The following is a 12,421-nucleotide window of genomic DNA, read 5'->3' as shown; positions in this document are numbered from 1 at the left end:
TTTGGAGTAATACAGATTCTTCAGAAAATTTCATATCAGGTCACTGAGCCTACTCTTTCCTTCATATACATCACCATCGTGTTCTAAGAGCAAGGATTCAGAAACCAGAAATTAGGAAAGCGTACAACAATGGCTGGAGGTTGGTCTTTCTGCTTCCGCTTCTATTCTTATAAATCTGAATATAATTAAATGTCTTGTTTGATGTATTTGGATTTATTGAATCTTCAGTATGAATTTGTATGAACATGTTTTTACAAACAACCCTCTTGTATTGTATTGTATTATCTACATTAGAAGCGAAGGTCATAAAACTGTAATACAAATAAGCGATCAAGATTTTCAAGATATATCTACTTGTGTTTGTTATCTCGTGCTTGTTCTCCAACTTGATGTTCATCAAGTCCATGATTACACTTTAAAAATAATGCTTGTTATCTCGTGCTTGTTATCTCGTATGAATACGGTTAACACTCGGCAAGCGTAACGAATGATATCAAGTAATAATAAAACGGTAAGTCTGAGTATGGTTTTCTAAAGGACTCTTAGACCTAAACGTTCGTGTGAATTGATTTTTTAAGATTGATAGAACAAAAATTAGGGTTTTAAATACAAGACTGAAAATAAACATGCATGCAAATATTCATCAATTGACAGTTGAACTCTATGGATGAATAGTGTTGTTGGGGGTTTATGATTTCATCCTAATCCACTCTCATATATTTACAAATTCTACTCAGTTCTATTCCTTTATCAATGTTAGTGCCACTTTCTAAATTCCCCTAATTCCTATATCTTGGTGATTAGAGTCTAATCCTAATTACTAGTTTACTATGTCTAATATCCCTAGCAATTGATCATGCATTATATAATTCGCACAGAAGCTTAAGACAATTGGTCCTCCTATCCCTATGTCTAGGCAATATTGCTACCAAGAGAATTCCCTTATGTCTAGACCTAATTGTACGTGTCCATATGGATAGAATAAAAAATCATGCTATTGATTAATGTCTTAAGCAAAGCATACAAATATAATGGAGGAAAAACTCTAACAATTGATAGAAGAAAACATATGAATTAAAGTAAGAATTTCAATATGTGAGAGTTTCAATATGATTACATCATTCTCCCAACAACAAAGGGGGTTAATTCACCATAAAAGAATGAGAAAGTATGAAAAGATAACCCTAGAATTGATAAGTTGGAGCTTCCGCCTCCAAGGAGTGAAAAGAGTGTTTTTGCGTCCTTTCTGCCAAAAGATACCCCTTCTGGTTCGTTTGAATCTATTTATAACTTATAAAAATAACAGAATTTTGGCCCAGGCCCATAAGTACATCGTTCGGCGGTGGCTTCATCGCCCAACAGTAGGTTCGACACTTGTCACCACCCCTTAGCGATGCCGCTTGAGCATTGGCCACAGAATTCCACAAGGGTTCCACTGCTCGGCAGTGGTTTCACCGCCCGACGGTGAGGTCGACATTCCATTTCACCCTCAGTGGTGTTGCTTGAGCATCTGGCAGAGAATTCTCTAAAGAGTACACCGTCCGACGGTGGTTTCACTGCCCGGCGGTGGTTTCACGGCCCGACGGTAGCTACGACTCCTATTCTCTTCACTTTTCCTCTTCTTTTAAGTTCAACTCCTATCTTCTTCAACTTCCTTCATTCAATTCCTGATAAATCCTGCCAAATCATGGAAAAACAAGCATAAAACCAAGAAAACCAACTTTGACTCTCTTATTCTCTAACTTAAGCAAATTGCATGATTTCAAGCTAATTCTAAGTCATAAAGGGTGTGTTCGATATCAAAATTAAGTATGAAAATAAAGTTTTTCGACTGTTATCAAATACCATGCATGACCAACACTACTAAAAAAAGTAAAGAAAAATATAGGTCTTAATACCATAAAAAGTTTCTCTATTATTGTAAATAATGTTTAATCATATGTAACATCCCAAATTACATAGAAACTATATAATATAGTAGTCATCATCATAATACTATAAAGCAGTTAAAGACTTGTAGATAAAGTATTAACCTTACAGTCATCCAAAATGATCATAAAATTTTAAACTTTATATACAATAGAGTAATTAAAAAACTTATACAAAATAACTAAGAAATCCTAACTAAGAAATTCTAACTAACTATGCAACAACATCATCACCCTCCAAGGCCTGCTCCAAGGGCACCTCATCTACCTCTACTCACATCCAAGTGGATGATCATTACAAAAGAAAACACAACACAAACAAGATACAAACACAAGCAGAAAGGGTGAGCTAGATATACAAAGATCATATTATAACAATAACACACAACATGCAAGTTTAATTTAAGTATACTGGATCACACAACATAACTTGTTACACTTTAAACTTAACTCGTCCAGACCTAGAATGATTGCCGAGCTATGACGGGTCATGCACTCGTGGTGGCTTCTACTGCCATTGTCAATGGGTTTCACCTTATCACACTCACAAGGTTAGTCTATACCATGCCTTGGAGCATACTAAAAGTCTCAAATACTAAGACCTTCTGATACTCCTCAGACATAGATCAATCTTCTCTAAGTGAGAAGAAACCTCGTTATGCACCCAAATTTGCCTTTCGAATTAACTGGTAGTGATTCCAGACCTCTCCTAGTAACACAACGACTAGATTTGCTATGCAAATAATCAAACAGAGGGCAACCTTCTTCAGTCACTCGCACAACGCACCAACTCATTGTGCGAATGACCAAACAGAGAGCACCTCACTATGAGGACTCGCTATGCAAAAATATTCGCTCAGCGAGTCTGCATAATCTACAGAACGCAATTTCTGCAGAATTATGCAACTCACACACCCTTTACCATTTCTAGCCATTTTCCCCAACTTCTAACACCCCTATATTAGGTTTTATACTTAATTAAACTTATCTACGTGATTATAAACATCCCTACTAACAATCTAAAGTGTTTAAGACTCAATTCCTACTAACACACAACCCCAAACAGCATACCAATTCAGAATCGAACTTCCCAACTTACCTTAGAATCGAACTTCCCAACTCACAAGACCGCCTCAACAGTACCTTACACAACAAGGAACCTTGACAAAACCCTACAAACCACCCATTGGTGATAGAAACAGCTCTTAGATCTAGAATTGAACAAAGAATTGAAGCAAAACACTACAAGACACATGCAAACAACAAACTTTCCATGGGTTAGGTTCGAGAACAACAGAGAAAAGGCAAGAACAACTTACTCGTTAAATCAAGAAATTGATCGATCAGTCGTGTAGCCCTCTATGCCGTGAATGTCTGGGCACCTCCTGATCGTCAATCCGACAACTCAGTTGAGAGAAAACTTAGAGAAAATACAAAAAAGAAGAAGAGAACAGAGGTTTTAGAGAAATGAAATATTTTAGATAATGAACTGAACTTTAAAAACTTTTATTTATATATTATAATACTATTTTTATTAAATAAAAGTTCCTCTCATATTCTAATACACCTATTTATCCTATCACTCTATTTTTTAATCCTTACATCATATATCTAAACCCTTAATTTATAATAATTCACAATATAGTATAGAAGAACCAAATAATGACTAATAATAGAAAATATCCCTAATTATAAGTTATACGTTTATATCTAATTACCAAAACTTAATAATATCTTTTAAAAGAGTTACGATCTTCCAAATTTATATATGTATTGCTAACTTGATTGTTTTTGTTCAGAAATTTTTAAATTTAGTTTAAGAGAAGCAATTAGCGATAAAGATGATCAATTATTTTGTTAAAGAGATTAATTAGACAGGATCAAGATCAAAATAATGCATTATTTGTGAAGATATATTTTATAAAAAAGTTTAATAATCAATTATTAGATGTGAATATTTTATTATTTGTAAATATTTTAAATTTTGATGTCAATAATCAATTATATTGTTTTAGTATTTGATGATATTTCTCCGTAATAAAAAAACATTATTTTGAAAGCAAGTTTCATCCCTTTCAATTCTTTTTGAAGTTATTTACCAACTTGTTTTGTTTTGGATCAATTAAGAATTATTTATAACAAAACCTAATTAAACATGTCGTATGGAGATAGTAGTTACTTACTACACTTAATTACAAGAAAATAATTAAATAACAATTAATTAAGAATTAGTCATTATATTATCCAACGTATATATAATTTTATAAATTAAAAACTATTAGTATCTAAATTAAAATTTAAATTAAACTCTAATATTGATTATACTTAATTTTCTTACATTAAAAATATATTGCTATCATTTTTTATTATTATTAGTCCTCACATATTAAATTAAAAAAAAATAATATTTTGATTACATATTTTGATATTTTTAATCATTTTATTGTTATTATAGAGCTGTCAAAACAACTAACCCGATCCGGCTCACCACGGGTTGGTCACTTAGTGAGCCAACCCAACCCAATTCATTTATTAGCGAGCCAGAAAAATTCGAACCCAGTTCGGACCACTACGGGTTGGTGAGTAAACGGGTTGGCTCATTGGCTCACTTAAATACAATTTTTTTAAATAAAAAAAATAATAAACTTTCTATAATTTACATCTAAACAAATTTCACTTCTAAATCTCACTTCCAATATGGGTGTTTAATTAATTTTGAAAATAGAGAACTTAAATAATTATTTCAAACAAAAAATAATAACATTTTTTTTATAAAATTAAAATTAAATTTTAATAAAATAAAAATAGGTAGGTGGGTTGGTGAGTCAACCCGTCCCACCATGGGTTCAATCCGCATGAGCCGTGATCCGCGGGTTGTGACTCATTTTGACATATTATGATATGCGCTACCACGCTCTTGTAAGCTCCGCGACCTTATATGCACATGTTAACCAAACATCTTGAAGTTACTTTACTTTCTTTCCCTATTATTTTATTTAGAGGTCCTAAAAAAGTCTTATACCATGTGTCCATGTCTAGTGATAGGAAATAATATATTTGATTATAGTTTACCTTATTTAGTTTTTGCATAATTGATTCTGTCTTAAATAATTGATATATTCTTTGCTTAATTATTGTACTTTAATTATTGTAAGCTCGTTATGTACATTCTATATATTGTACCCTTGTTACTCTTTCAACATCAATTAAACACATTTGTTACAATCCTTACATGGTATTAGAACACCGCCCATTATTTTGAAATCATTTCTCCCCAACCTTATCAACAGCTGCAAAATGTTTATCCATCTCAGAACTTTTCTTCTCAAGCTCCTTAACTCGATTCTCTAAACCTTGAAACTTAGAACGAAAATCCCTCAAATCTTGGGAGACAGAGAGGATCCCCTTTAATTCAGCTGAAAACAGACATCATCAAAAAGGCAGAGGCGATAGCATAGCCCAAGCTAAACCAGAAAAATGGAGTAGTCATTCTTTCTTCACAAATTTGAAGATGAGGGATGATAGAAAATAATATATTTGATTATACCTTATTTAATTTCTGTATAATTGATTCTGTCTTAAATAATTGATATATTCTTTCCTTAATTATTGTAAGTTAATTATTCTACTATGTTGGTTATGTACATTCTATATATTGTATGTTAGTTACTCTCTTTCAACATCAATAAAAGACATTTGTTACCATCCTTATATTCAATGACTTTCAGTTTCCGAAGGAGTTTAAATTGTAATCAAGCCCTACATGTTTCAGTATTTTATATTTTTTATTGAACAAACCATCAGAGTTGAAGATTAAGTAGAAAGTATTCAACTAACAAAGTAGGGTTTTTGACTTCTTGGTGAGAGACCCTTAGGTATATCCACAAGTTTCGGTCCTTTATATTTTGACTTTTCCCCAATTCCAAAATATAAATAATCTCATTATATTAAATATTTCATCTACTAATAAATGTAAAGAAAATAAAAATATTAAAAACGTAGAGGGATTTAATCATTGTTATATTAATTCTCAAACTAAGCACATTTACTGTTACATTTGATAAAAAAGATATTATATACTCTCACATCACATGCCAGAATCTGACACAAAGAGCACTGGTTTTGGGCTCAAGAACACTTTGCTTTGCTAAATTGATAAATTGTATAAAGAAATATGTTTAAAGAAATATGTTTAGTAGGTCGTTTTATGCATAAATGAAGCATTGGAGAAAGGTGTGGTTGTTGACCTATTCAATATTTTAACTTTTGTGTGGACCACTGTGTCTAATACAACACTGGCAAAGAGTCACGAGCATTCTCACAAACACTGAATGGGCATTTGCACAAAGCACCAAGTTCACTGCTGGTACGCGTGTGGGGAAATAAAGCTAAACCCAGCACAGTCTTTGAAGTGCCAAAAGGACCTTCATTATTCTGCATTTCACCATTTAATCATACGCACAAACCAAATCATAAATGCACTATGTCCAACTTCTTTCTATTTTTATGGTATTTGTTAAATAAGTCAATCATATTTAGCCCCTTATGATTCCACAAAATCTCCAACTTTTCAGTTAGTTATAAGTACAACAAAATATAAAATTACTATTTCGTTATCATTGTCACCCTGTAATGTCTAATCTTTACAAATAAGCTGAGTTTTATAGTGTTAATGCAGAGTGAAGAACCAAAGTCAGTGTTTTTTAACAATATAAATTTTTTATTAGTGTCAATCTTTTAATATATGAGACAGAAACTGACATGCAGGTTATGTCCTCTCCTCATATTCCCTTTCAACATGTATATACAGACAAAAAGAAAAAAATAATAATTTATTCTCAACTATGATAATAATGTTTAAAATATTATTAAATTAATCATTGAAGAACTTTTGCACCGTTTTTAACCTTTTGAATATTTTATCACTAAATTAACTTGAAAGGTTTTACTTGTCTTTACATTGTTTGAACATAATAGCAAAGTTTAAAGCATTTTCATTTATTTTTATCTCAATCTATCAACATTAACGTTATACAAATTTCAGCTTCTACTCATTAAAAATTCAAACATAAATCTCCAAAAACTACACTAAACTACATCACCCCTAACTTTTATATCATCGGACATGAATATTTTGACATGTAAAAGTTAATGTAGCAATGAAACTTTGAACATACAAAATGCTCTTGAACCGAACATTGAAAATACTTGGTACAACAACCATCACAGTTGAAAAGTATATACCAATCACCTCAAAAAAAAGTTGTAAGAAAAGGGAAGATAAAATTTAAAATGAATCATACCTCAGTGTCCTTCTGTCTCAAAACCATGAAACTTCTTTATCTATTTGCTTTCTTTCATATTAAAATTACTTTATTTCCCTTTAGATCCCATACCTCATACCCCATTACCCCAAACTTTTTACCCTCTCTCTTTCTCTCTTTTTCTTGCTACCTCATCAAACACTGTCGCAGCCCACATGCACTCTTCTCTTTTTTAAACCCATGCTCTCACACAAACAAACAACATCACTCCGTTTTCTAACCATTCTTTGACACTCACCACTTAGTTTGGTTGCAATGGAAGTAAGTCCTTTTGTTATGCCTTCAACACTGTGGCATGCTTGCTTATGTTCTATGGTTTCTAATGTTTCTTTTTGTGGGGGTTTGTAAATCTGTAACAGGAAGGCTACTACAAGAAGAAGAGCCAAGTGCCAGCATTTGGGAGCTGGGATTGGAACGATAATCTACCTTTCACACAGTGCTTTGAGACAGCGAGACAAGCTGGTTTGCTACGATGTAGCTACTCTGAATCTGAAGACCGTGATCTTTACGTTACAGGGGATTTGTACGAGAACAATGTTGTCACTCCAGCCATGATTGTTGTTCCTCGCAGAAGGGTATGTCTCACAAAACCTCACTCGCTTCTTAGTCTCAAGAGTCAAGAATTAAGGATTTACTTGTAGCTATTCTTTTCTGAGTTCTCAAGCTTTGTGATTAGGATAAAATAGTTTGTCAAGAATATGGTAAATTCTAAATAGCCCTCTCCAATTTATTTCTTTTTATCTCATTTTAACTCTATTTTCTTCCAACCCCTTTTCCCTTTTTACTGCTGTAAATCCTATTTAAGGATGCACAAGCAGAATCTCATTTTGAAAAGAACGTGAAATTATCAAAGTACGTGGAGACGAGAACGAAATTATATATGTACATCACAATCATAGATGTGGGTGGGGTTAGACCGGTTGAAATTGAAAGCAATTTTGCCTTTTTTTCTCTGGTTTCTAAATGTGAAATGATTCCATGACCCACGCGAGGCAGAGCGTGAAGAATTGTTCACGCGATCACTTGTACCAAGTTGTTTTTTTCTTTGTTTTTTTTTTCATGTGCAACTAAAGACAATGCCAGAACAAACTGATAAAGTTGAAATTTTTTCATTAAAGGAGAAAACTTTGGTAGCTAAGAATTAATGGGTAGAGAGACACGTAGGCTCAAAGATACCTTTATGTAAAGCATTTGCATTGTGTTTTTGACATTTCAGAAAAAGGTGTTTGACCAACAAGAAAGAGAAACAAAATTGAAGAACTGGATCAGTGATGATGTGGATAATTCACCACCCAGTTCACCACCATTGCGAAGGCCAACTTCTAAGCCTGTTGATGAGGACTTGTACAAGATCTCACCAGGGCTTCTTTATGCCAAAGCTAAAAAGGTGCAACCCCACACACCTTTTACTTTTTTTTTCTAATGGATTTTCAAAGTTTTGAACTCTTTGCATCTTTTGATGAACTTCTGAGCACTTACTAAGTGTGTTTCTTTCTTATTTTATTGGATGCAGAAGAGAGGTCTGTGTTTCTTTTCTAGTTGCTTGTTGCCAACTTGCATTTCTTGAAGCTCACGGAAGGGTCAATGCCAATGTATATATAAGTGAAATAGAGAAATAGATACTTCGATTGAATGATGCTATGTGAAAGCAGCATATTTTGAGCCCAGTAAGATCATCATTATAGTGATGACATGGGATGATCTTGTTGCCAATTTAGAGGGTGTTTTTGGTTTTACTTTTGCTTTTTTGCTTTTTTTGCTTTTTAGTCTTTGATGTAATATGGTTGAGTTCTTGTTATGCCTACAGACTGGATTTGAAAAAGTGTGTAAAGAATGAGAAGAAAGGAAGTTCTTAGAAAAAGTTCATCTGTCCATACAGTTGACATTACAGCATATTTTGATATAGAACTTCAAATTTAACAAAAACGATAAGAAAAAATCATGTAAACTTTAATATAAAACCCATTGCTTACAAAATTAATAAAAGAAATGAATTTTTTATTGCTAATGAGATGGAAGTTTGGATAATTTTCTTGGAGAATGCCTTCAATTATTAGTATGAAAAGAAGCATGTATGTTGTGAACTCATTTTCAAACAACGAAATCTGATTTTTATTCCGAATTGAATCGTTTCTTCAACAACACTTCGACGCAAAAGGATAAAAGTGTTCAAAAATTGAACAAAATGCATTTAAATAATTGAGAAAAAGTTAAGAGAGGTAAAAAGGATGTCACGAATAGAATGTTGTTGGAGAAGACTTAAATCCTTTTTATAGGTGAAGATAAACAATTTATGAAGAATGATTGTGGTTCTTCTAATCCATGTAATATTATTCAAGTAGTAATGAGATTGAGATGGAAGGGCGGACACTCTTTGGTCCTGTTTATTGATACAATTAAGAATTTCATCTTATTGAAATACTATATATTTTTATGTATGATGGTTGCTTTTTGGTATAAAGAGGAAAAAAAAAAGCTATATAGTTTGTCTAAAGTTTATGAAACAAGTCTTTTCCTAGAGGGTCTAATACAAAATGTACTGGCGTACGTGTATTTTGGTGTTTTAATTAAGTGTGTAATAATTTATATTGATAATAGAAATTAGGTACTGGTATAATGACGCACTCACGTGTCAATTACATTCAAATGACACTGTTTTTTTTTAAACTATTTTTTTTCTTTTAAAAAATATTTAAAATGGTGGGATCCATCATGTCATTTCAATGTCAACAATAAATTACTCTGTGAAAAAAATGATTTTTGTAGAAATTATTAGATAGGAGTGATAAGTTTGAGCTAATTAACTATAGGGCATTTAAATTTAAAAGATTAGAAGGTGAGTTTGGAAAGTACAAGGTGAAAGATTGTCTTCAGCTATTTTTTTTTCTTCTTTATCAAAGATCCTTACATCAAATATTCTTCTTTAATTCCTCTAAAACTTTAACTCCAAGCTTGTTAGCACCAGATGTTCTAAAATCCAGAAAACAATGAAGTTATTAAGTAGGTTTGATAACAAAATTTATAAATAAAAAAATAAAAATAAAACATAAGTTAAAACGATTCCAGCATTTACCTTATGTTTCCCGAAAGGTAATTAACTATTCGCGACTATTGTGGCAGACAAATTTATAGTTAAATTTACATTTGCTTTAAGGTATTTGGAAGCGAGGAATAGAGATGATTTGTGAGTTTGATGATTTTTTCAATATTCGTTTATCCACTGAGATTTTAGGGTATTTACTCTGAAAAACCCTTTCTTCCCTTGTTCCAAACATGTAATCTAGCTTTTGTCCTCAAAAGAAAATGAAAACTGCTTGTAATAGATTCTAGGAGGGAATTGATTCCAACTACGAGTTGTTAATGCAACTTCCATGGCATCATGAAGAGGAGGTTAAAGATGAAGGAGGAATTGATTCCCCCTTGAAGATGGTTGAAGATGATGCAGCAAGAATCGTTTCCAGTAAGGTGGTAACCCATTTCAGGGCATTTAACCGTTACGAGGGAAACGTAATTGATTCCATGACGTAATTGATTACGGGAGAAAAAAGTAACCGATTCCAAGATGATGTAATCGATTACGTGGAGTGAGTAACATATTTCAAAGGAGTGTAATCAATTCCATGAGCTTGGAATCGATTCCTTGCATGGCTTCATGATCACCCCGTTTGTTCCTCCCCAGGTTCATATCGAGTCTCATGATCAAACCTCTGGTGCGTGCTGGGGCATAAAACGTGACATCCATGGTTGATGCGACTTTGTTCATTGCATTCTCTATTGTTATTGATCTTATAACATGGATGCATGCTATCTCTTTTTGCATAAAATCATGAAAGAGCTTTGCCATGAAGAACATGTTTCCTTTCCTTAGTAAAACATTAAACTTTGTTCCTTAAATTATGTGTTACCATATGGTATGTTGATAGCCAATGTGAGAACTTTGTTTTAAGCATAGATAGACTTGCAATTAATCATGTACTTGCAGCTTTGACCAATTCGGTTTTTGCCAATGTTATTAGGAAAGAAATCACAGTTTCTTTAAAAATATATTGTATTCATTATTATTTTTTAAATTCTAGTAATTAAAATTATTTTTACCCAAAAACTATATTAATCATAAATATAATTTTATATCACTATTACATTAAAAGGAATTTGGTAAATCTTTATTTTCTATCTATTAAAACATTTTTTTAATCTATCACATTAGTCAAATCCTTTACAAACTTTCATAAAATTTACTTATAAATTCATTATCTATCACCTCTAAATCTCTTAAAAAAGCAATACACACTTTACTCTCAAATCCATCTACTCTCCCTCAAATCCTCCCTCTCAAGTGAATACACCCTTAAGTTTTAGATTTTCTAAGAAACATATTAATGGAAAATTCTCATACGATTAAAAGAAGAAAGAATAATGCATGTTAAAACTATGTAGACTAAACAAAATTGTTGATTAGTTGTTGTGAATTAATCTAAGATATATTTGATTATTATATATTATCTGTAACGTTCCAAATTCTGGGATGCCATGAGTTTACAAAAATCAAATATTTATAAACTTGCTTATAGTGCGAAAACGTATTTTTCAAAAACCATAACTGTCGCAACCGGAAAATCGCGACGGGACGACGATCCAAAAAAAAGAAAATGGTTTAGAAAGTTTTGGAGTCGCCACCATAGTTTATTCTGGAAAACTATGAAAAAAACCATAAAGAGAAGACACGGTCCACGAAAAACCAAAGATTGGGTTCGGGAGTCGGTTACGCGTAGGGAAGGTGTTAGCACCCTACAACGCCTGCCCGAAGGCAGTACCTTTAATTAAATGCGCGAATAAAGATGTGGTTTGCAAAATGTTTAACTATCCCAAGAACAACGATATAAAGAAACAAAAATATATTTTTTAGTTTTTTGGGCCCGACAAGGATTGACCTTGCTCCTACGTATTCTCATTCAAAATGAGAAATCAGGGTTATGTAGTTCTTTCTGAAAATTTGTTTGTTGTTTGAAAAAGGATGTCTTGGTATTTTTGTAATTTTTATGTAAGAAAAAGAAAAGGTCTTCTAGCACAAGGACGATGCGTGCGATCACACATGCGCTAGAACCCTTAAAATATATATTTTAATTTTTATACATAGAAAGGAAAGGGTTTTCTAGCACAAGGATGATG

At 32.4% G+C, this 12,421-nt stretch overlaps 1 protein-coding gene across 1 annotated transcript; it reads left to right on the top strand.

Annotated features, from left to right (window-relative positions):
* The first annotated feature begins 7,309 nt into the window (after positions 1 to 7,309).
* On the top strand, positions 7,310 to 9,113 carry LOC106758894. The gene is made up of 4 exons (XM_014641896.2): positions 7,310 to 7,513; positions 7,612 to 7,827; positions 8,469 to 8,639; positions 8,766 to 9,113. The coding sequence occupies exons 1-4, from the start codon at positions 7,508 to 7,510 to the stop codon at positions 8,817 to 8,819; spliced, it is 447 nt and encodes a 148-aa protein (XP_014497382.1). The 5' UTR covers positions 7,310 to 7,507; the 3' UTR covers positions 8,820 to 9,113.
* Positions 9,114 to 12,421: the final 3,308 nt, after the last annotated feature.

This window comes from Vigna radiata, chromosome 4 (assembly GCF_000741045.1).
Source record: "Vigna radiata var. radiata cultivar VC1973A chromosome 4, Vradiata_ver6, whole genome shotgun sequence".
NCBI classification, from domain to species: domain Eukaryota; kingdom Viridiplantae; phylum Streptophyta; class Magnoliopsida; order Fabales; family Fabaceae; genus Vigna; species Vigna radiata.
This window is presented reverse-complemented; position numbering and strand designations above follow the sequence as displayed.